Source organism: Morus notabilis, unplaced genomic scaffold (genome assembly GCF_000414095.1).
Source record: "Morus notabilis unplaced genomic scaffold, ASM41409v2 Scaffold1708, whole genome shotgun sequence".
NCBI classification, from domain to species: domain Eukaryota; kingdom Viridiplantae; phylum Streptophyta; class Magnoliopsida; order Rosales; family Moraceae; genus Morus; species Morus notabilis.
Genome location: NW_010361270.1, coordinates 252,179 through 271,511, shown reverse-complemented (window position 1 = coordinate 271,511; position 19,333 = coordinate 252,179). Strand labels below are relative to the sequence as shown.

General features: G+C 35.0%; 3 protein-coding genes across 3 annotated transcripts; 1 reads left to right on the top strand and 2 right to left on the bottom strand.

Moving 5' to 3' along the window:
• Positions 1-11,170: 11,170 nt before the first annotated feature.
• LOC21392853 (40S ribosomal protein S8) lies at positions 11,171-13,455 on the bottom strand. The gene is made up of 5 exons (XM_010098994.2): positions 13,328-13,455; positions 13,153-13,225; positions 12,724-13,060; positions 11,900-12,078; positions 11,171-11,571 (listed from the first exon to the last, which is right to left on the bottom strand). Exons 1-5 carry the CDS (start codon positions 13,329-13,331, stop codon positions 11,496-11,498), a joined length of 669 nt encoding a protein of 222 aa, XP_010097296.2. The 5' UTR covers positions 13,332-13,455; the 3' UTR covers positions 11,171-11,495.
• A 527-nt stretch (positions 13,456-13,982) lies between these two features.
• On the top strand, positions 13,983-16,119 carry LOC21392852 (probable cytokinin riboside 5'-monophosphate phosphoribohydrolase LOG4). Its single transcript, XM_010098993.2, has 4 exons — positions 13,983-14,275; positions 14,729-14,857; positions 14,964-15,148; positions 15,346-16,119. Exons 1-4 carry the CDS (start codon positions 14,069-14,071, stop codon positions 15,737-15,739), a joined length of 915 nt encoding a protein of 304 aa, XP_010097295.1. The 5' UTR covers positions 13,983-14,068; the 3' UTR covers positions 15,740-16,119.
• Positions 16,120-17,001: 882 nt separating this feature from the next.
• On the bottom strand, positions 17,002-17,814 carry LOC21392851 (heavy metal-associated isoprenylated plant protein 34). The gene is made up of 2 exons (XM_010098992.2): positions 17,606-17,814; positions 17,002-17,368 (listed from the first exon to the last, which is right to left on the bottom strand). Exons 1-2 carry the CDS (start codon positions 17,697-17,699, stop codon positions 17,025-17,027), a joined length of 438 nt encoding a protein of 145 aa, XP_010097294.1. The 5' UTR covers positions 17,700-17,814; the 3' UTR covers positions 17,002-17,024.
• Positions 17,815-19,333: the final 1,519 nt, after the last annotated feature.

Genomic DNA, 19,333 nt, shown 5'->3' with positions numbered 1-19,333 from the left:
ATAATTATAATTCAATATAATTTTATTTTTTTATTATATTTAAAATAATTTTTAAAAAAATTAAGGTCACATTTGAATCAAACGTCGACTAACTAAATGTAATTTTAGAATTGATTTCTGAATAATTCTTAAAATAATTTTATTTTTATTTTTATTTTTATATTGAAAATAAAGGCCGTGTTTGGAATTAATCTCGTTTTTATTTTTCACGTTTTTTGAGAAAGAAAAAATGGAAACGTTTCTAAACTGGCATTTGGCGCAATAAAGATAAAAAATAGAAATGAAAACGATTTTTTAGTTTAGTATAAAATGAGAGAGAAATGAAAAATGACTTTTAGTCGTTTTTCATTTTTTATTTTTGTTTTCTCCTCTCTCAAGAGACATTAATAAGTTTTTTTACACTGAAAATAATTTCTTGATTAAACTACCAAATGTATTTTTAAAAATGATTTCTATCTGAGATTAAAAACGTTTTTATTTTTATTTTCATACAAAAAAATAAAATTATTTTAAAATGAGTTTTAAACGCGCCCTTAACTTTGCTGATTTCCTATTATAGAACTGAATTGATTGGTCGAATTGAGTGAAGAATCACATACCCATTTCGGAAAAAACCCACCAAGACTCGGAATTAGGAAACCGGAAAAGAAAAGGAGGAGAAATCACATACCTGATTGCTGAAGCTTTCAATGAGAAATGAAAGATGATGATTAAGTTAAGGATGAGGAATGACAGGGTTGATATTGTCGCCATTGAAAAGATTGTTGGGGCTTATCCAAAAAAAAAAAAAAAAAAAAAAAAGACAGAGAGAGAGAGATATTCTTGGGAAAAGGACCTTCAATCTTTATGGGCATACATGTTCCTCGAATATTACGTGGCAATGTATGTGCATATGGACTCAAAGTAGAAGAAAAAATTTGATCTGTGACAAAGTCAAAGAAAAAAAGTTAAAGTTAATGTCAAAATCAATAAAAAGTCAAACTTTTACATAAAGGGACCAGAATACATGATGTATATAGTGCAACTGTTCTGAAAAAATAGTAAACATTCGAAACTGTGTTATCGGTGTTGGATGTTGTAGAGAATAAGAGAGGTATTTTAACGCCCCCCATACTAAATCAGTCTAAGGCCGAATTTAGTAAGATAGTGTTATTTAAAATATACTTTCTATACTTAAAATAATATCATTTTTAAGATGTGAAAATTTATAATTGATTTGATCACAAGATTTCGTAAATGTTGTTGAACAAAATGAGTCAGTGCACAAAATGATTACAACCACAAATCTTAGACATTAAACAGTTATTTAAAACCGACATAGTAACTAAGAAAAACATTTTTTGCTCATCTATTGTTTGGAAGTGCATATAAGTAAGATGCCAGATGTAAGACTTAGAGTATTCAGTCAACCTAAGAAATCATTTTTTTTTACTCTTCGGTAACAACAACATCATTTGCATCACAAGGTAAAACTAATGAGCAAACCCTCAGTAATTAGATTTCAAATAAAGTAAGTATCTAAAATCTCCGTGGTTGAAATCTTTTTGTTAAACATTGTTCATAAACTTTCATACTTATTCTTGATTTGGGTATGATACAGAACTTCGGTTCCAAATAAGCCTCTCTATACAGAACCTTCTCTAATTTTGGCCAATTATCTTCTCTTAAACACTAAGCGGGGTTTTTAGAATCTTTTTCTCTTGTGATCAAAAAGAGACTTTCCACTAGTATTTTTCTCTAGTTGTCTCAAAGAGACAATTTGTCTAATTTGGGGCACCGGTCCCTCGCACCCCTGCTTACCCAGCCTCTCATCCATATGTCATACCATAAAATATCTTAAAACATAAAAACATAATAAGCAAATATCATAATCTCTTTCAAAAATAATTAATTATGAATACTCTTTGAACATAATCATATAAGATCTTCATAAGAGAATAAACTTGCATAATCACAATTCTGAACAAGTTATTTCGTCAAATGGGTCTTGTGATGCAGTTTTGAATATGCTTTAACTCTACTTACCTGAATTTCGATCACCACTTTGCAAGCACAAACTAGCTAGTTGCGGGGAGCCTTCAATGTGCTAATTAACCTTTAAAAACCATAGCTTTCAAAAATCACATTCACATCATCATTTAACAAAACACATAACTGCGCATTGTTACGAAAATATTCATAACAAATTCATCAAAACTCATAATATTATGAGACCAGTAGCAAATAAAAGTAGACTTAAAATCCTCTTTTTAGAACTACTACATGATAGGTTTCAGATTTTTCAAACTAACCAAAACAGCCCGAAATCCGGATTGAAGTATAATCTCGTCAGGAAAATGACAGCTTTTTAGCTGAACTTATAAAACTCATAACTAAATGTAAAAAAAAATCTGTTTAGAGTGATTTAAAAACTGACGTAAAGCTTGACATGTATAATTTAGTAAAAAAATTATAAGATCAGTCAAAATAATAAGTATATATAGCACGAAAACATAATCTACATAGGCTGTACAGAGGACTTATATTTGAACATTTCATCAAATACCTAGCATGCAGATCTTAATCTTCAAAGACCACTCTTAAATACATGAATCATAATCCTAATAAGAGTTTATCTTCAAATAATCATCAATAATATCAAGCTAAAATCATTAATTTCACCCAGAAACTAATATTTGAACCAAAACCTCAATAAACTTATTTTTCAGAGTCTACAACCAACATGCATGATAAGCTATATTAAAAATATGAATCTCAAGTAGGATTTCAATATCTTAATCTATGAAATCTTAGTTTCTAACATAAGAAAGAAGTTACCTCAAAGAAAAACATGTTCCCAAGTGAATAGAAGCTCAAAATCTTGGTGGTTATTTTTGGTTCTAGGTTGAAAACGAGTTGAAATGGGCTGGCTGAGTTTTTAGCTCATTTTCTGTTGAAAACCTAGGTTTGATTATGAGTTTTGGGTGAGAAGAGAGAAGAAAATGTTATGGTCGGAGTTCTAGACTTTTTGCTGAAATAGACCAAAAAATGAAGTCTAAACATAATAGAAATGAAGCAAAAGTGGAGTAACCTTATAGTAGGACAAGTGTCTAGGTTTTTCTAAGCCTCTAATAGCTATCATAACCTCATAAAATCAGCTCTAAAGTCTCTATTTCTCTTCTTCAATTAGGTGCCTAAAGTTCACTCAATTTGCTAACATAGACTTCTCTAAAAAAAACTCAAAATAACAACTAAGTCGTCAACACATTTATATAAAATCATATAATAAAAATATAAAATAATAATTCATCATTAAATCAATCATAATAGAGGTAAAATATCATATCAAATAATCATAATAAATATCATTTTTTTCTTCATAAGTTTAGCACATTGAGTTCCCACATCGAGCTAGTTGCACTGCATATTAAAACTAAAAACTTGATTAGCAAAGATATATGTTTAATAAAATCATATGATAGCTATAATAATAAAATATAATGTTAACAAATAACTTTGGGATAAATGGTAAATGTGGTGCATGATTTTAATTTACTAAATTTATTTATTATTGGTTTAAAGTTTAATTGAATCTCAGGTATTACAGGTATCTTCCTAAAGACGATAATCTCAACATTCGAAACTCCTATTCTTAGTCGTAACTCAATGTTGATGGTAGATTACAGTTAAATTGAAAAGCCAAAATCGCGTGTATATTTTCATTGCAACTAAATCGTTGTCTTCTAAAGTAACTAATCTCGACGACATCAATGAATCAAATTATGAGATTAATTGAGGACGGCCTTGTTGCGTATTCTCGAACCAAAGCATGATCAAAAGCAAATTATCAGTTGGTGAGGGTCAAGGTTTTCTAATTATCAACTGATCAGATGCCTTGAAATTACATGTTCCAAATTCTTTCTTTAGAGCTTTCTTAACAGAAGGTATTATTTATATTGAAGGGTTAATTAGCAAAAAGGAATCTACGCTCCTTAGTTTTATTATTATTTGTGTTTTTTTTCATAAAAATTTAAATTTAACTCTTTTTTATTAATATTTTTTCTCACATAAATTTATTTTTTAACTCAAATTAAACCCTACCAATGTGAGGATATATTGTGGCAAGTTCATTGTTTACAGCTTCATGCATTGAGATGATGTATTGCATACCGAATTATTAGAACACTCAGGTAAACAAGATATATATCTAGTTAATTAAACAAGGAATATAAGCATGGGCAAATATCTTCGTAGCATACGACAATCAACAAAGCGTCGTTGGCGAGAGAAGCAAACTATAAAAGCTCTCAACCTGAAATTTACATTTGGGCATTTTCGTGTCTTATCTCTCCACTTTCACTATTCTCTGGTTTATTGGTACTGATTACATTTTTTACAAAAAAGATTCACAATTGGATTTCGAACGAATATTTGCTTGCTGTATGATAGTAATTGGAGGCTCAATTGAAAAGTAAACGCCAAAAAAGGAGAAATTTCTCTGTTCTCAATCACAAAATCTACTCCATTTCAGCTTTCACTTTTCGAAATTGTTGCTTTCTCAGGTATGATTCTAAAATTTCATCGATAATATGGTCGTTTTCCAGTCCATTGAATGACAACTTTTGGCGGGCATGTATTATTTTTTTGGGTTACAGAAGTGCTTCTTAAGTGTATGATAAAATGCCACTGAGAAAGACTTGTTCTTCCTTTTTGTAATATAGTGCTTAACTACATATGGCTTTTTTTTCCCCGAATATAGTGATCAAATATTGGCTTACTTAAATGATTTGATAAATTTTTACTCTTAAAGCGTCAATAAGAGTTAACATTTCACTATTGTAATGACTGCTTAAGTTTCTTTAAGTTTTTCCCAATGAGAATGTAGTGATCTATGATGTTTTAGAGTTTGTATGAGTTTTAGAGTTTGTAATTATATGGTGAAAAATGGGATTTGCTTTTTCAAGTATTTGTTTTTGGCTTCATTAGGTAGAACGAAGAAGAAAATGTCTATGTGCTTTCCGTCCACTCCAAAGAAGGCTGCGACGACCATCGGATGTTTCCTCTTTGGAGCCGCCCTCTTTGCTTTTGGCTTGCATTTCTCGTATGTCAATGTTGCGCCTCAACAAGCTCGAATCAAAGCTCGCAATGATTTCGTAAGAGAACGACTGAGAAAGAAGTATGGCAAGCCTTAGATTTCGCTTGTGTTTGCTCCTCACTGGTACACTTTTGCTTTCCAAAATGACGTTTTACTCAACATTTAAAGTACGAACCAAGCAAAAACGCTAGCATTATGATGTGAATTTGGTAATTGGCAGGGATAAATGGAGATTCAACCGCGGTTTTGTTGTGGACGAATTACGGCCTTGTATTTACATGGAGGACTGGAGGAAATTTTTTATGGCTTTTGAATGGTTTTTGAAGTTCTTAACCTTGTGAGTTGCGACCAAGTATAAAAGAAAACCCCTTTACGTTCTTTGTTGTTGTTGTTGTTGCATTTGAACGTTCTACAATACGAATAATACATATATTTTACTGATTATGGTCCTTTACTTTTCTTGTTTGCGTTGAGTGTTTCATTTTCTTTGCCATGAACTCCAAAGTGGTAGTGATATACTCATTCGGAGATTAATGAACCTAAACTAGGCCTCTCAGTCACAATTAGAACATCTGATATTTGAAGGCAAAGTCTTTTATCTTCTTACAGAGAACAATAATCAGAAAAAGGAAGGAATGGTATCATATCTTTGCATAGATCAGTCTCATGACATACATTAGCATTCAGGGCAACCTCTAGGGGGCGTAATTGGTGGGACTCGTATTACCGGGAAGGTTGGTTCCTAGGAAACATGAATTCCTTGGGATTAACTTTCCCTAAAATTCAAAAATTTTAATTATCGTACCAAACATGCCACCCTCAGGTTTATTGCATACCAAACGGCCCTAAAATACTATGAGAATTTATCTCTTTTAATAAATGCTCACCCTCACTTTACATTTCTCTTTCCCTCTCTGCTCTTTTTCTTTTTCTCACTTTTTTGGGCGTCACTCACACACTACCCCCACACTCCTCTCCTTCTTCTTCTTTTTTTATTTTATTTTAAATTTTTTAAAAAAAGTGGTGGGTCTCACCACCTCCACGTAGGAAGGGACCCAACCAACAATTAAGAATGAGTTGAATTTCATATTGACTTCTACTTTTCAGTTTTTACCAACATCAACTTCCAAATAAATGTTTAACGTTTTTCATCGATAATCAATAAGCCCAAAACCTTGGTAAATCCTTTTGACGCTGATATTTATCGTCCTTGCAAATAAAATAAGTTAGAGTCAACCGTAAGAAACAATACGCAAAGAGCATCTAAATCATTAGAGCAATGGAAGCTGCGAGTATAGCGATTTATGTCATTGACAAGGCACTTAGCTTGCTAGAAAAAGCCAATGGAGACATGATTAGTCTGAAACTCAAGCTGGAGAGTCTTCAGGAATTGGTCATGAACAAAGACGCACAGAATTGGATCGCGGAAGAATGGTTGACGGATGCAGCAAAGGCGGCGCAACGTGCAGGGTACGTCTTGGACATGTACCTTCTTCAGGCTGCAGAGCGTCCAGATTTAGTTATATGGTCCTCCAAAAAGGTGACTACCCGAATAAAAGGTTGAAACCAGAAGATGTGGCAAATGAGATTAAACGGATTTTAAAAGGTATACGAAAGTTGAAAAAATGGGGTTTAGAGAAAGATTTATTTTCATTGCCGAAAGGATTTTGGAGAAGGAGATCCAATCTTAGTTCCGAAGAGAACTCGTACAGTTCCAGTGAAGAAGATCAGATTCTCGGAGATTAAGTCATCCCGCATCATTGAAGAAGGTGAACTTGTGGGCGTTAAGGCTCAAAAAGAAGAACTTGTGAGCATGCTGGTTGGAGAAACATCCACGCGCTTGGCGATTGCATTGGTTGGTGTAGGTGGAGTTGGTAAGACCTCTCTTGCTAGTACTGTCTACCAAAGTGAAGAGGTTCGACGACACTTTGATCTTCGTGCTTGGATCAATGTGTCACAATCATGCAGCTTCGAGAATCTTTTCAGGCGTTTAACAAAGATGATCTGCGAAGATGGAGACTCGAGTGAGGAGGAAATGGACACGATGCAAGAGCAAGAGCTAATTAGTCGCTTGAAGCAACTTTTGTCCCCAAAGAGGTATCTGATTGTTTTCTATGATGTCTGGCGACTAGATTTTTGAGAAGTTATGAATCACGTTTTTTTTTTTAGATTGTAATAATGGTAGTAGGATAATCATCACAACACGTAACAATGCGACTGCTGCTTCTTGTGATATTTTTGAAGTGTCTACAACCTCTTTCCAAAGAAATGGCTTGGGAGTTATTTTGTAAACAGGCTTTCGTGTTTGAGTTATTGGAGTTGTCGCTTGAAATTGTTAGAAGATGCCATGGCCTGCCCCTTGTAGTTAAGGCCATTGCTGATTTTCTTCTGTCCACCAAAATGAGCATCGTGGCTGAATGGGAAATTCTGCTAAACCATTTGAATGAAGGTTTTAGAGAGAACCCCCGACTTAATTCAATAGTGTCAACAATTTTTCCCGCAGAGTTTTGACGATCTACATTCCCATATTCGACTCTGTTTCTTATACTTTGGTATCTTTCCCGAGGACTTTCTTATTCCCGATCAAAGATTATTCGAGATGTGCATTGCCGAGGGTTTTGTTAAAGGAGAGATTGGCAAGGCGTTGGAACAAGCTGCAGAAATGTACTTGACTTGAATGATCTCGTAAATAGAAACTCGGTCCAAGTCTTACATATAAAGTATGATGGCGCTGAAAGAATGTAGAGTCCATGGTTTCATGCATGAAGTTCTTGCATCAAAGGCCAAACAATTTGAGATCTGCCAGATTTTTGAGGATAAAGAATCTACATCATTAGTAGATCCCGAAAGTCGTCGGCTGTCACTCCACGGTGGAGCAATAAATACTTTGGAAATCACTGTTGACCAGTCCAGGGTCCGTTCTATTTTTCTTTTTGATTTCCAGGGAACAATAATGACAAGATCTTTGGTGGTTAGTTTGTTCGGAAGATTCAAGCTTCTAGAGTAGTTCGATTTCGAAAATACTCCACTAGATGATCTCCCAATGGAAGTGGGAAACTTATTCTTCTTGAAGTGCTTGAATTTAAGGAATACAAAATTGAAGAAGCTTCTAAAGTCTCTGGATCTGCTACTCAATCTACAAAGCTTACATGTTAGAAATACACTGATTAATGTGCTACCAATCGAAATCCAGAAGCTCCGGAAACTGAGACACCTTTTGGCCAGCTCTCATAGTGGCAATGTTCTCTCATGTTCCATTCGTGGAGCAAGGATCAAGGAAGGGATTTGTTCTTTGGAGAACTTGTAAACGCTAATGACTGTGGAAGCACAAAAGAGTTGAAGAAGTTGAGACAGTTAAGATGTTTGAGCGTTTCAAAATCGGATGCAGGCATGGCGACCACTCTCTTCACGATTGAGAAGATGAATCACCTAGAATCCCTAGTTTATACTCATCCAATAATCTTCAAACTTTTCGATTTGGAATCCATTTCAGCGCCACCGCCTTTTCTAGGACGCCTCATCTTTAAGGGTCGTCTAGAGAAGTTGCCAGATTGGACTTTGCCGCTTCAAAACCTAAGCATATTGGGTTTAAGTTTCTCAAGATTAGTGGTTGACACCTTAAAAAGCCCTCATGCGCTTGCCCAACTTAGCATATCTTTTGCTTCATCGAGCATGCGATGGTGAGCAACTTCATTTTGAGGAGGGCAGTTTTCGGAAGCTCAAGCAACTTGTTTTGACAGAGTTGCATGAACTAAGGATGATACAGATGGAAAGAGGAGCATTGCAAACTATGACATGCCAACCCTAGTATGCAACCAAATGGAGGCTCGGATTATTGTAAGGTTCAACACATACTCTCTGTCCTTTTCTGTTAAAGAGTTCAAGGAAGACGTTATATTTCATACACGTTTGGGGAGATTGTTATAACCCTTGGGTAGAACTCATCCCCAAAAGCTAGCCCATACTTTAGCAATGTGGGATTCAATCAGGATCCTAACATACTACCACGCTTCCGACACCGACATCCACGGCGGCCCACTCTGGATGGCCCACTTTGGCCTTTCCAGGTCGCCCCTCTCTAGGTCGCCCCTTCAGCAACGTGGGCCTGAGGAGAGGCATGCTCTGATACCAATTGTTATAACCCTTGGGTAGAACTCATCTCCACAAGCTAGCTTGTAGGGAGAGGGTGCCCAAGTGGTTATAAACTCACATGCTAAGCCCATACTTTAGCAATGTGGGACTCAATCAGGATCCTAACAGAGTCGGACTTGTTAGACCATTTATAGGGTTTCGCTACAAACAAAAATGTCGTCGCACAACATGACCTTCAGTTCAATTTTTGTTTCGGCGACGGAGAAGAAGAGTCTGCTTCGACCTCAATTGTTCAACATAACGATGTCAATCGGTTGAGTTTCTCTAGTGATGGGTTTAGTATCTTTCACTGATGACATTGAGGACTGATTGAAGATGTTCAGGTTTGTTCCATCATCTATGTTTCTTCTTAGGAGCATTCTTTTAACTTTGGTTTCTATTCTATTTCTATTAGGCCTTGTTTCCTGGTTAAAAATTAAAAAAAACATTTGCTAGTATTTCAGGGTATTGACTATGGATTGAAAGTGGTAATTAATGTCACAATTGTTAATTTGCTTCTAATTTTCCTCTCTTTTTTCAATTATATTTTAGGCTTTTATTGGTAGCCAAATACCTCAAGCATTCTAACTTACGGACCAATATGGAGCGGATTTTGCATGAAATTAATCATCCAAGATACTAAGATTGCTCCTTGACTTCCCATGTGATTTGTGAATGTGGTTGATCGATGCTGCTCGTGACCATGTTTTGGTCTCCCCTGTATTATCTTGAGCAAATATCAACCAAGTAAATCCTTCTTTTGCAACTTTTCTGTTTTATGTTATATATATATATCTGAAGTAGTCTTTGATATATTGTAGTGATTTGTAGCCAACTTGCTATAATTGTGTTTGCTTTACTCACTCCTGTCGTGTTCTCTGTTAACACATCTCTACCACTAGCAGAATCGACCTATAAATGCTCTCTCTCCTACATAATAGGGATCGATTTTCATACTCTCTCCTATTTTAATAGGATCGATTCTCATTATCCGTCGTGAGATTGTAATTATGCCTCTTATTAACCCGTCAAAAATGATTTAGATTTATTTGATTTTACACTCTTGACTAATGTGATTTTTACACTTCTTGAATGCTAATTGATGAAAGCATGGGTAGGTTTTTTTTATTCCACCTACAGTCTCAATCAGTTGTCAATTGACCGAAGACGACATTACTAGTCTCCTTTTTTAACTAGAAAGACTTTTTTCTAGTCGACTTAGCTATTGAGACTTAAAAATCTTGTCCTTTACATATAAATAAATATATATGTATATATATTATTTTGAAAGTTGCTCAGACCCCTAGTTTAAATAGATCACTTCTTATACAAAACCGAAACGTGTAATTTTTTTTTTTTATAAAAAAATAAAGTTACTTGAAGAACATGGTTAGATGTTTGGAGGGCGTATTTGTACGTGTTTAAATTTATCGATAGCAATCAAATCAAACTTGAATAAACGGGATCAATCTTTATAACCATTCTGTAGATAGTGATCAATCTTCTTGCTTCAAAAATCTTGCACTAATTCACAATACGTATTTGCAAGAACCAACTTTGCCGAGGAAATTTACTAAAACTGAACTTCACACGAACACACCCGTTTGTAGTATAGGGTACAGAGTACATAAAGATTGCAGCAGCTAAGTTGCAATGTTGTTAATTACTTCAAAAGATACGGGGAAAATATGATTAATTACCAAAATTAAAAAGTTAAAGGGAGTTTGCCAACGCAAATGAAAATAAGGGGAGTAAATAATCCCAATATTATCAATGAATATTTGAAATTAAATGAAAACATGCCCAACAAAGAAGAAAACGTTTTAATTTCAACACTTACAAAATACAAAAGTTTAGACAAGGCGGAGCATTATGTAAAATTTTACTCTTCACTAAATGGACTGACTGATTTCATGAGTCAAAAACGTAGGAGGAAATGGCCAAGTGTGATTCAAAGTGCATATTTAAACGCGATCGAAAAGCATTTAAGGGATAGTTATCAATCATCAACGCTACACCAAGACATGCGTCTTTTGACACTTAATCACAAAAACAGAGAACCATGATCGAAAAGTTTGAGAATTTGCTACTTAAACATTCATCAATAAAACAAGACAAGATTGTTTCAACTAAACAAAATCACCATCAACAAATAGAAAATTGAAGTGACTTGTCTATTGGAGCAAAATTGAAGAGAGAAACTTTAAATCTAAGATGTATCTGCGACAAAATTAACATAATCATGTAGGGCATTTCACCAGATCTTCCGACGGGTCATGTGAAATTTTGTTTAGGCAGCACCCTTCCCCTTCTTCCTCTGGAGCTTCTTCATGTAGAATTCCAACTCTTTGCCCTCCAAGATATATCTGCGACAAAAGCAACATAGTCATCACCAAGGATGTAACAAGAACAAGCATCACCATTCCCCTTGTATAGAGTGGATAGAACGATGGAAAACAAAACCGAGACAGTGATTAAAAAACAATTATTTCAACTGACGTCAGTTTATCTTAATCATCATTCACTTGCAGTAATATGTTTAAAAGAAATATGCAAATTGTTGAATCTCTAAGCATTTTGACTTAATGGTATTTGCATACTTGCAAACAACTTATTATATATGGACATGATTATAGGACGTCTTCTTTCTCTATATATATCTGGGAATGGAATAATTAAAAGTAGAGAATGTACCCATCAGCCCGACCACACTGGCCAGGTCGTGAAGAGATGCAAGCTAACAGACGCCCACTGCTGAATTGTTCTTCAATGTGTGCATCAAGAACCCGGTTTTGTTGACGCTTCTCGAGCTTTCTCAACACATGGCTGCTCTTCTTGGCCTCCTCAGTGGCAGCAGCAGCAGCATCACCCTCCTATCAATTAAAAACTAGGTCAAACACTGCAACAATTTTCCATCCAAGCCATATCTCATTGAACACATTCAAACTTCTTCACCAAATAATATCTCTACCTAAACCAATCATCATTTCCAAGACCCCGCATCAAATCAAACACAAAAAACCCAAGACAAACCTTAGTAAAGACTTATAGCCGTAAAATCCAAATCTCTGTGAAAAAATTCTAGCTTCTTCTTAACCAGATAGAAACACTACGCAGGACAATTACGTTTTCCCAAGCTCATTTCATCATCATACCAAAGATCAAAAAAAAAAAAAGAAAAAAAAATAACATAGGTAAAAGATCCATTAATCATTTGTCACATCTACCCATCTTAGAATTTAGAATAAACAGATTCATAGCACAACTCCTGACTTGAGTATACTAATAAACAATACCTAATATATTTCAGTAATACATATGATAATTATTACTACATTTTAAGTAATTATAAACAAGTAATTGTTTTATCCCATTAGCCAAATTCCAACTTCTTCACCAAATAACACAACTAATCAGACCAATTACACATTCCAAATCCACTTCATCTCATCATAAACAGTGACAACATTTTGTAAACAAAAAATAAACAAAAAAGGGAAAAAAAAGCAGTAGATTACCTGAGCAGCAGCGGCAGCAGCGGCAGCAGAAGTCTTCTTCTTCCTTCCGATATCAACGCCGTAGTGCTGGAGATACCACTGCTTAAACGGCGCCGCATCGACCTGAACAATGGCGCTCTTCACCAGAGTCTGAGTACGGACGAGCTCGTTGTTCGAGGCATTATAGACGACATCGAGAATACGAGTCTTCCTCGTCACGGCCTCGCTTCCCCACGAGTAGTTCCCGGTGTCGAGCCTCAGAGCCCTCCACTTCACGTTCCCTCCTCTAACCCTAATTCTCCTCACAGTCTTGTCGCTCGACAGCTTCGTGTTCGCCGATTGCCTTCCGAGCTCATACCTGAAGAAAGAAAAATCACAAAAATGGATAAAAAAATCCATGCTTTAACGAATCAAAAGTTGTAAATTAGGGATTTTTTTTTTTTTGCTTACTTTCTCTTCTTCCTCCAAGCTTTCTTCTTGCCTCCAGTGGCGCGCCTCTTATGCATGGAATCACGAGAAATACCTGCGAAATCATGGCGAAATTCGAATATTAGCAACGAGATTGGGGGAATTTTCAGATGAAGATCGGAAAATTGACAAGCTTTAGAGAGAGAAAGTAAAGTACCCATCTTGGCGGTGTTATGGCCCTAGGGATTTCTCTCTGCCCCAATGGACTGACTGCCAAGTGAAATCTGCAGAGAAGGCTGCTAGGGTTTTTGAGAAACAGAGAGAGGGAGGAGTTAAAGGAGGAGGCGAGAGTGTTTATGCTAACCCTAGTAAACGAAATGACTTTTATGCCCTCATTGTGTCGCTTAGGAGAAGGGTATAATTGGTCAAATAAAGATCTGTCAGGGTTTCTGCAGTATCAACGGCTGAGATTGGCAGATCATCTTTCTTTCATCGGCGTGAAACGGTGCGTTTTATTCTCAATGCCAATGGATAGTTTTTGGGCTGCTGGTGATCCTTGGGCTTCTCAATTAAGCCCAAAAATGCTGCAGTAACTAAAGTCAGCCCATTATTCAAGACGAAAAGACCAAATACCCCTAATTGTCTTATGAAATTTCACATGGAATCTCTTTTTCGTCACCAACAGCATAAATACTGTAAACTATAGAACCCCATTGTTTAATGTGTTATTATTATGATTTATTATTACATTATATATATATATATATTTTTTTTTTTTTGTAGAAATTTGCAAGTTGTAGTAATGGGAAAAGAGAAAGAGGGACGTTGTTATTATTCCCATAACAAGCATCTTCTTGTTTAGCATTAAAAAAAAAAAACAAAAATCTTAGAAACCCACTTGAGATTTCGACCAATTCTATGATGGAGGAGGGATTTTTAACACATTGAGGATCAAAAGATGGGATTTTCAATGTTGGCTTCATTGGGTTCTCATGTTTTTGTTGGGAATTCTTATGGAAACAATGTTGTAAAGTTGCAATATTTCAGTGAAATTGGAAGAAATCGCATTTGTTTCAAGCTTCCCAGGTTTGGGCGTCTCTCGGGACAAGCAATTTCGAGCAAGTTTGAGTCGTATGAATTTGAAGAAAGAACAAGCCCAACTGAGGTAAACTGAGTATAAAGATTCGACCTTTTTTTGGTTTTTGGAAGTGGGTTGTTGGTACTTTAGATGTTCATTTTTTGTGTTTTGGTATTTTCTGATGCTAGATATTGTAATTAAACCATGAGTTTATTGGGTTTAGACTTTAGACTTTTAGACCAGACTACAAATATGTTTTAAGTTTACCCTTTTTTCCAATTGGTGAGAATTTTGGCTAGTGAACTGGTTTTAATGAATGTGGTTTGCATAATGCTTTGATTAAGTTCATAGTTCTGTGTTAAGAATTAGACGCCTTGATTCCATACTAGCGAGAGCAATAAAATCGGAGAAGAAAACTAAACAAACAAGAAAAATTGTCGACTCGTGCTAGCTTCATGTAAGAATAATAGTTAGGCTCAACTGAACATTATACTCTACTCTGATTTGCAAACTTTAATAGTCTCTGTCATTGTTTGAAAGGTCAAGAAAGAAATAGAAAGATGCTATGAACTCATAAGCAGACTTGGGAGAGGAGTAGTGTATTTGGGGTCTTCAAGGATAGGACCTGGTCACTCACATTACTCACAGGCACTAGAATTGGGTAAAGAGGTAAGTTTATTTATTTATTTTCCTACTTTTTGTGTATGAACACACATCTATATAACAACAATATATTTGACTTTTTTTTTTTGGATCATATTTTCTTATTGAACAGATTGCAACTCTTTTGGACTGTACATCATGGACGGGAGCTGGCCCGGGGCTAATGGATGCTGCTACAAAAGGTGCTTTACAAGCAGGAAAACCGGTTGGCGGGTTCAAGATTGGTAAAGAAGCCGGTGAATGGACGACGTCGAATTTCCATCCCTACTTACCATTAGAAGTATATCTTACATGCAGGTATACAGAGTCCACTGCTAGAAAGTTTACCGGTAGGCGGGGTCCTTTGCATTGTGTATGGTAAAAGTGCGGAAAATACTTTGCACAAACATCAATACACATTTGTAGTTATTTTGAGAAGCTGGATTTGTAAAAGTAGAACCTCTTCCAAAAGCACATCAGTCTCAAACTAAGCCTTTATATGCTTCATGATCTAGGTTTTTCTCTGCTCGGAAACATGGCCTTGTTGATGCTGTGGTGAGGAATAGTAGTAATGATCGAACTGCTGTCGTTGCCCTTCCTGGTGGGGTAGGGACTCTAGATGAGATCTTCGAGATATTAGCATTGATTCAACTGAAGCGAATTGGTTCGGAACTACCAGTTCCATTTTTGTTGATGAACTACGACTCATATTACTCGAAGCTGCTGGAATTTCTTGATGATTGTGAGGTCTGGGGTACAGTCTTTGATGGAGAGGTTGCATCTCTGTGGAAGGTTTGTGATAACAACTCCGAGGCTTTAGCTTATTTGGCTGAATTTTATGACCTGCATCTTAGTGACAAAGTTAGACATGCAAATGAATTGAGAAGTGCACATGAAACAATTTCTTGATAGGATTTTTCTGCAACCTATTTGGGATGTATCAAACCGTTAAGAACTCAATAACATGTGGAATCTGGTTCATCATTGAACTAATTATCTTGTTTCTGAATGATGTTTCATTACACATATATTATATACTCTATATTCTTGAACTAGACTAGTGAGACTTTTTATATTGATATTTTTAAGCCAATAACTTATATGATATGCCGGGCAAAGTCCCGTTCCATAATTCACTGTGGACTAAATCTGCAGGATCTCTATACAAATTAATATTAACTATGAAGTGCAGGACAGATTGCATAATTCACTAAAATATATCTGAAAATCCTTGTAGAAAACTGTAGTTACTTATCAAATTAGTATATAATTTTTTTTCGCACTCATTAATTTACTGGGGAACAATTCAATGGAATCTCTTTACATGTTGAGTCTCTTTTCAAATGATTTCAAACACAGTATAGCCTTTTGCTCCCACGGAATCTCAATAAGAAAATTGTAGTTTTTCGCCAAACTAGTGTAAAATGTAAATGTGGCTTGGCCTCGTTTATTTTGCCGATTCGAATCATAACTCAAAAAATTCAGATACAATTTTTTGTGCTACAGTGTTTTCTCTCACGAAAATTCAAATTTAGCTTTTTGTGCTACAATGTTTACTTTCGCATGAATTCACTTTTCAACTCGAATTGGTGATACTTGAAGGGTTTTGGTTACTTTCTTCCTCCATCAAAACTGGTAAAATGACATAATATATTACCGAAGTTTGCTGTTACTTCTATTACTCATCAGTTTGTCTAAATAACCACAAGCAACTTAAACGTGTGATTGCCATTTTTATAGTATTCTTTATTCATCAAAAAATGGAACAAACAGTCTAATTCGTTTTTTTTTTTTTTTTTTTTTTTTTGCGCTTTCCTGGGAAATGCCGAAATAGGTAATGAATCAATGAATGATATTGAGAACAATAAAGAGAAAAATAATAAATAGCAAAAGGGAATTAATCACGTGATTAAAATCCGCACTTGTATATACTATATGTGTTTATAGTTTAAAGAAGTTGTTGATCCCCCTTAGAAACAGAGAGGTCAGTTACAACCCTTAAACTCTCTTAACAACGAGAAGTAAATTGAATGCCTAACTTCTTCTCCTCAAATAGTTGGAGAACTCAAACTCGAAAAGCACTTATTTCTCCATGCCAATATTTACATGTAATAGGCATGATAATAATATATGCATTATAATAAATTTGATATAATAGGCATGTACAAGCCAAAAACTTGATATTTTTTATTGCTCACATGATGGGGCACTGTTTGGAATCTCTGGAGTGTGGATCATGATAGGGATCCATAGGCGGTGGCTGGTGCTGAAAACCTGGCTCATAGTATGTGTGGTGAGAAGGCGGCGGTGGCAGCGGCAGTGGCGGTGTTGTTGGTTCATAGTGAGAGTATCCAGGGCTATAGTGATAACCATTTTCGTCGACGAAAGCTGTTGTACCATACTGATGATGCCCAGAGTCAACTTTGAGGAGTTCAGCATGTTTCCCAGCTTTTTCTAACAGCTTCAAAATTTTGTGTGGATCGATTCTTCCAGAGACACGTGCAATTCCCGTTTGTCCATCAATGGTGTAAGAGACTTCTGCAAATAAAAAAGGCAAGAAGATAATACAGAGAGATGAAACCAATCAGAAAAGAAAAACACTCTTTTTATGGAAGAAGCGAATCAGAAATGTAAGAGAGAGAACTTTAACTCCCAGGTTTGAACCACAACTGTAACTAAAAAATCTTTTTATTACAGTATTTTCTCTCACGAAAATTTAAATTTCAGTTCAAATTTTTCTGTTCAAACTACATGAAGAACGGGCTCGAAATGTACCCTTGATACGGCCAAACATCTTTGTCAAGGTCTTGTGCCATCCGCGGGATTTGGTGTTCACTTTCAGTTCACAACTCTGCCAGTGCCAAACCATGATCAAGAAATGATAAATACTACTTATGACAGAAGGAAACGTTACCCAGAAAAAAGGATATACGTATTATATATATTTATACATATATATACATATATATATATATATAGAGAGAGAGAGACTAACCATGTAACGAGTGGAATCCATTGATACAAATTCACTGTATAAAGAAAACAAAAGATTGCTTTTTTGTTTCTTCACTTAAACTTGGTGCTTGAACCGATGTTATTGAGTGGTGAATAAAAGGGTTGGTTTCTGTTTCTTGAATAGCAAAATGGATTAAACGAAAGTACACCTTTAAACAAAACTGCTTTAGTGAGTTGGTGTTTGTATAGACAAATTTAGACATGGATTAAGGGATTTTTTTTTATAAGAAAAAATTTATGAAGATTATTTACTGAGTAAACGCACCTATATAACTAGTAAGGTAAGTCTTTTGGCATATTTTTTTTTTTTTTTTTTTTTTAAGTTTTATTTGAATGCGTCATGATTTCTTTGTTTTTGGGATACTTGCGAATCTGAATAATCCAACTAACAAAATGTACCCATAACTAATAAGGTAAGTGTTTTGGAATATAAATATATTTTTTTCTTTTAGTTTTCTTTTCATGCCTCATGATTTTTTTTTTTAATGTTTGTTTTTGGTATAATAATCTGACATTATCCATTTTCCTTTTCTGCTGCCGTTTTTAGTGTATCATCTCTTGATTTATGGCATTGACGTAGCAAATTTGATGTATTTTATACACAAGCAACTACCCAAAAATTGGATTAGCAGTTGATCAATATTTATTAAGAATCAGCAGTTTGTTTTTTAAAGGATTAAGGATAAGCAGTTGATGAACATTTTAACAGCAAAAACAGTCAAATGCTTGATAAGGAAAAGGGAGAGGCATTGCCATTTTAACGTCAATCAATATGTTCTTGCTCATATTAACTTTCTAAAAGAAGATTAAGCCATATCAATTGAAATCAGTAATTGATCCGTAATAATAAACATTGCAAAAATGATCAAACTAGATTAACCCTTTTTTTCGGTTCCTGTAATATATCACATTGGAAAATGGATCTGTAAAATCTATTCTCCTTATTACCACTTTAACATGAAGCTATTTGGGAAATCCTACTCGCTTTTTTTTTTTCATTTTTAAAAAGGTTTTTTGCCTTTTTTTTTTTTTTGGCTCATTGCTCCTTGAACTTTGACTGAATTGGCAAATTTTCCTTTTAATTATGGTAAATACCTTTGCATTTCACAAAATATTCAAGAGTACTCCAAGCTCGATGAATGGTGTTAATAGTTAATCGGGAATGCCTTCTTACATGCGACATACATGATGTGCTCCAATTGAAATCCAAAAATTTCAGTCTCTTTTTTCAAACGAACTCATGTAGCGATCACGAGGATGTTTTCGTTCATATTTTAACATGTAAAAACCGTCATCATCTTGGACAACTTATAAAATTTTGTTAACTTCCCGGGACAAGCCTTCTTACTTGGTTGCAATGCACATGAACTTCAGTTGGCCAACAAAATTTGAACAATAGATCTTCAAATTAAGAGCATGTCACAGAATGAAGAATGGAAAAAGCAAAACTTCATAGCTAGCAGATGAACTCCGACAACAACTTTACAA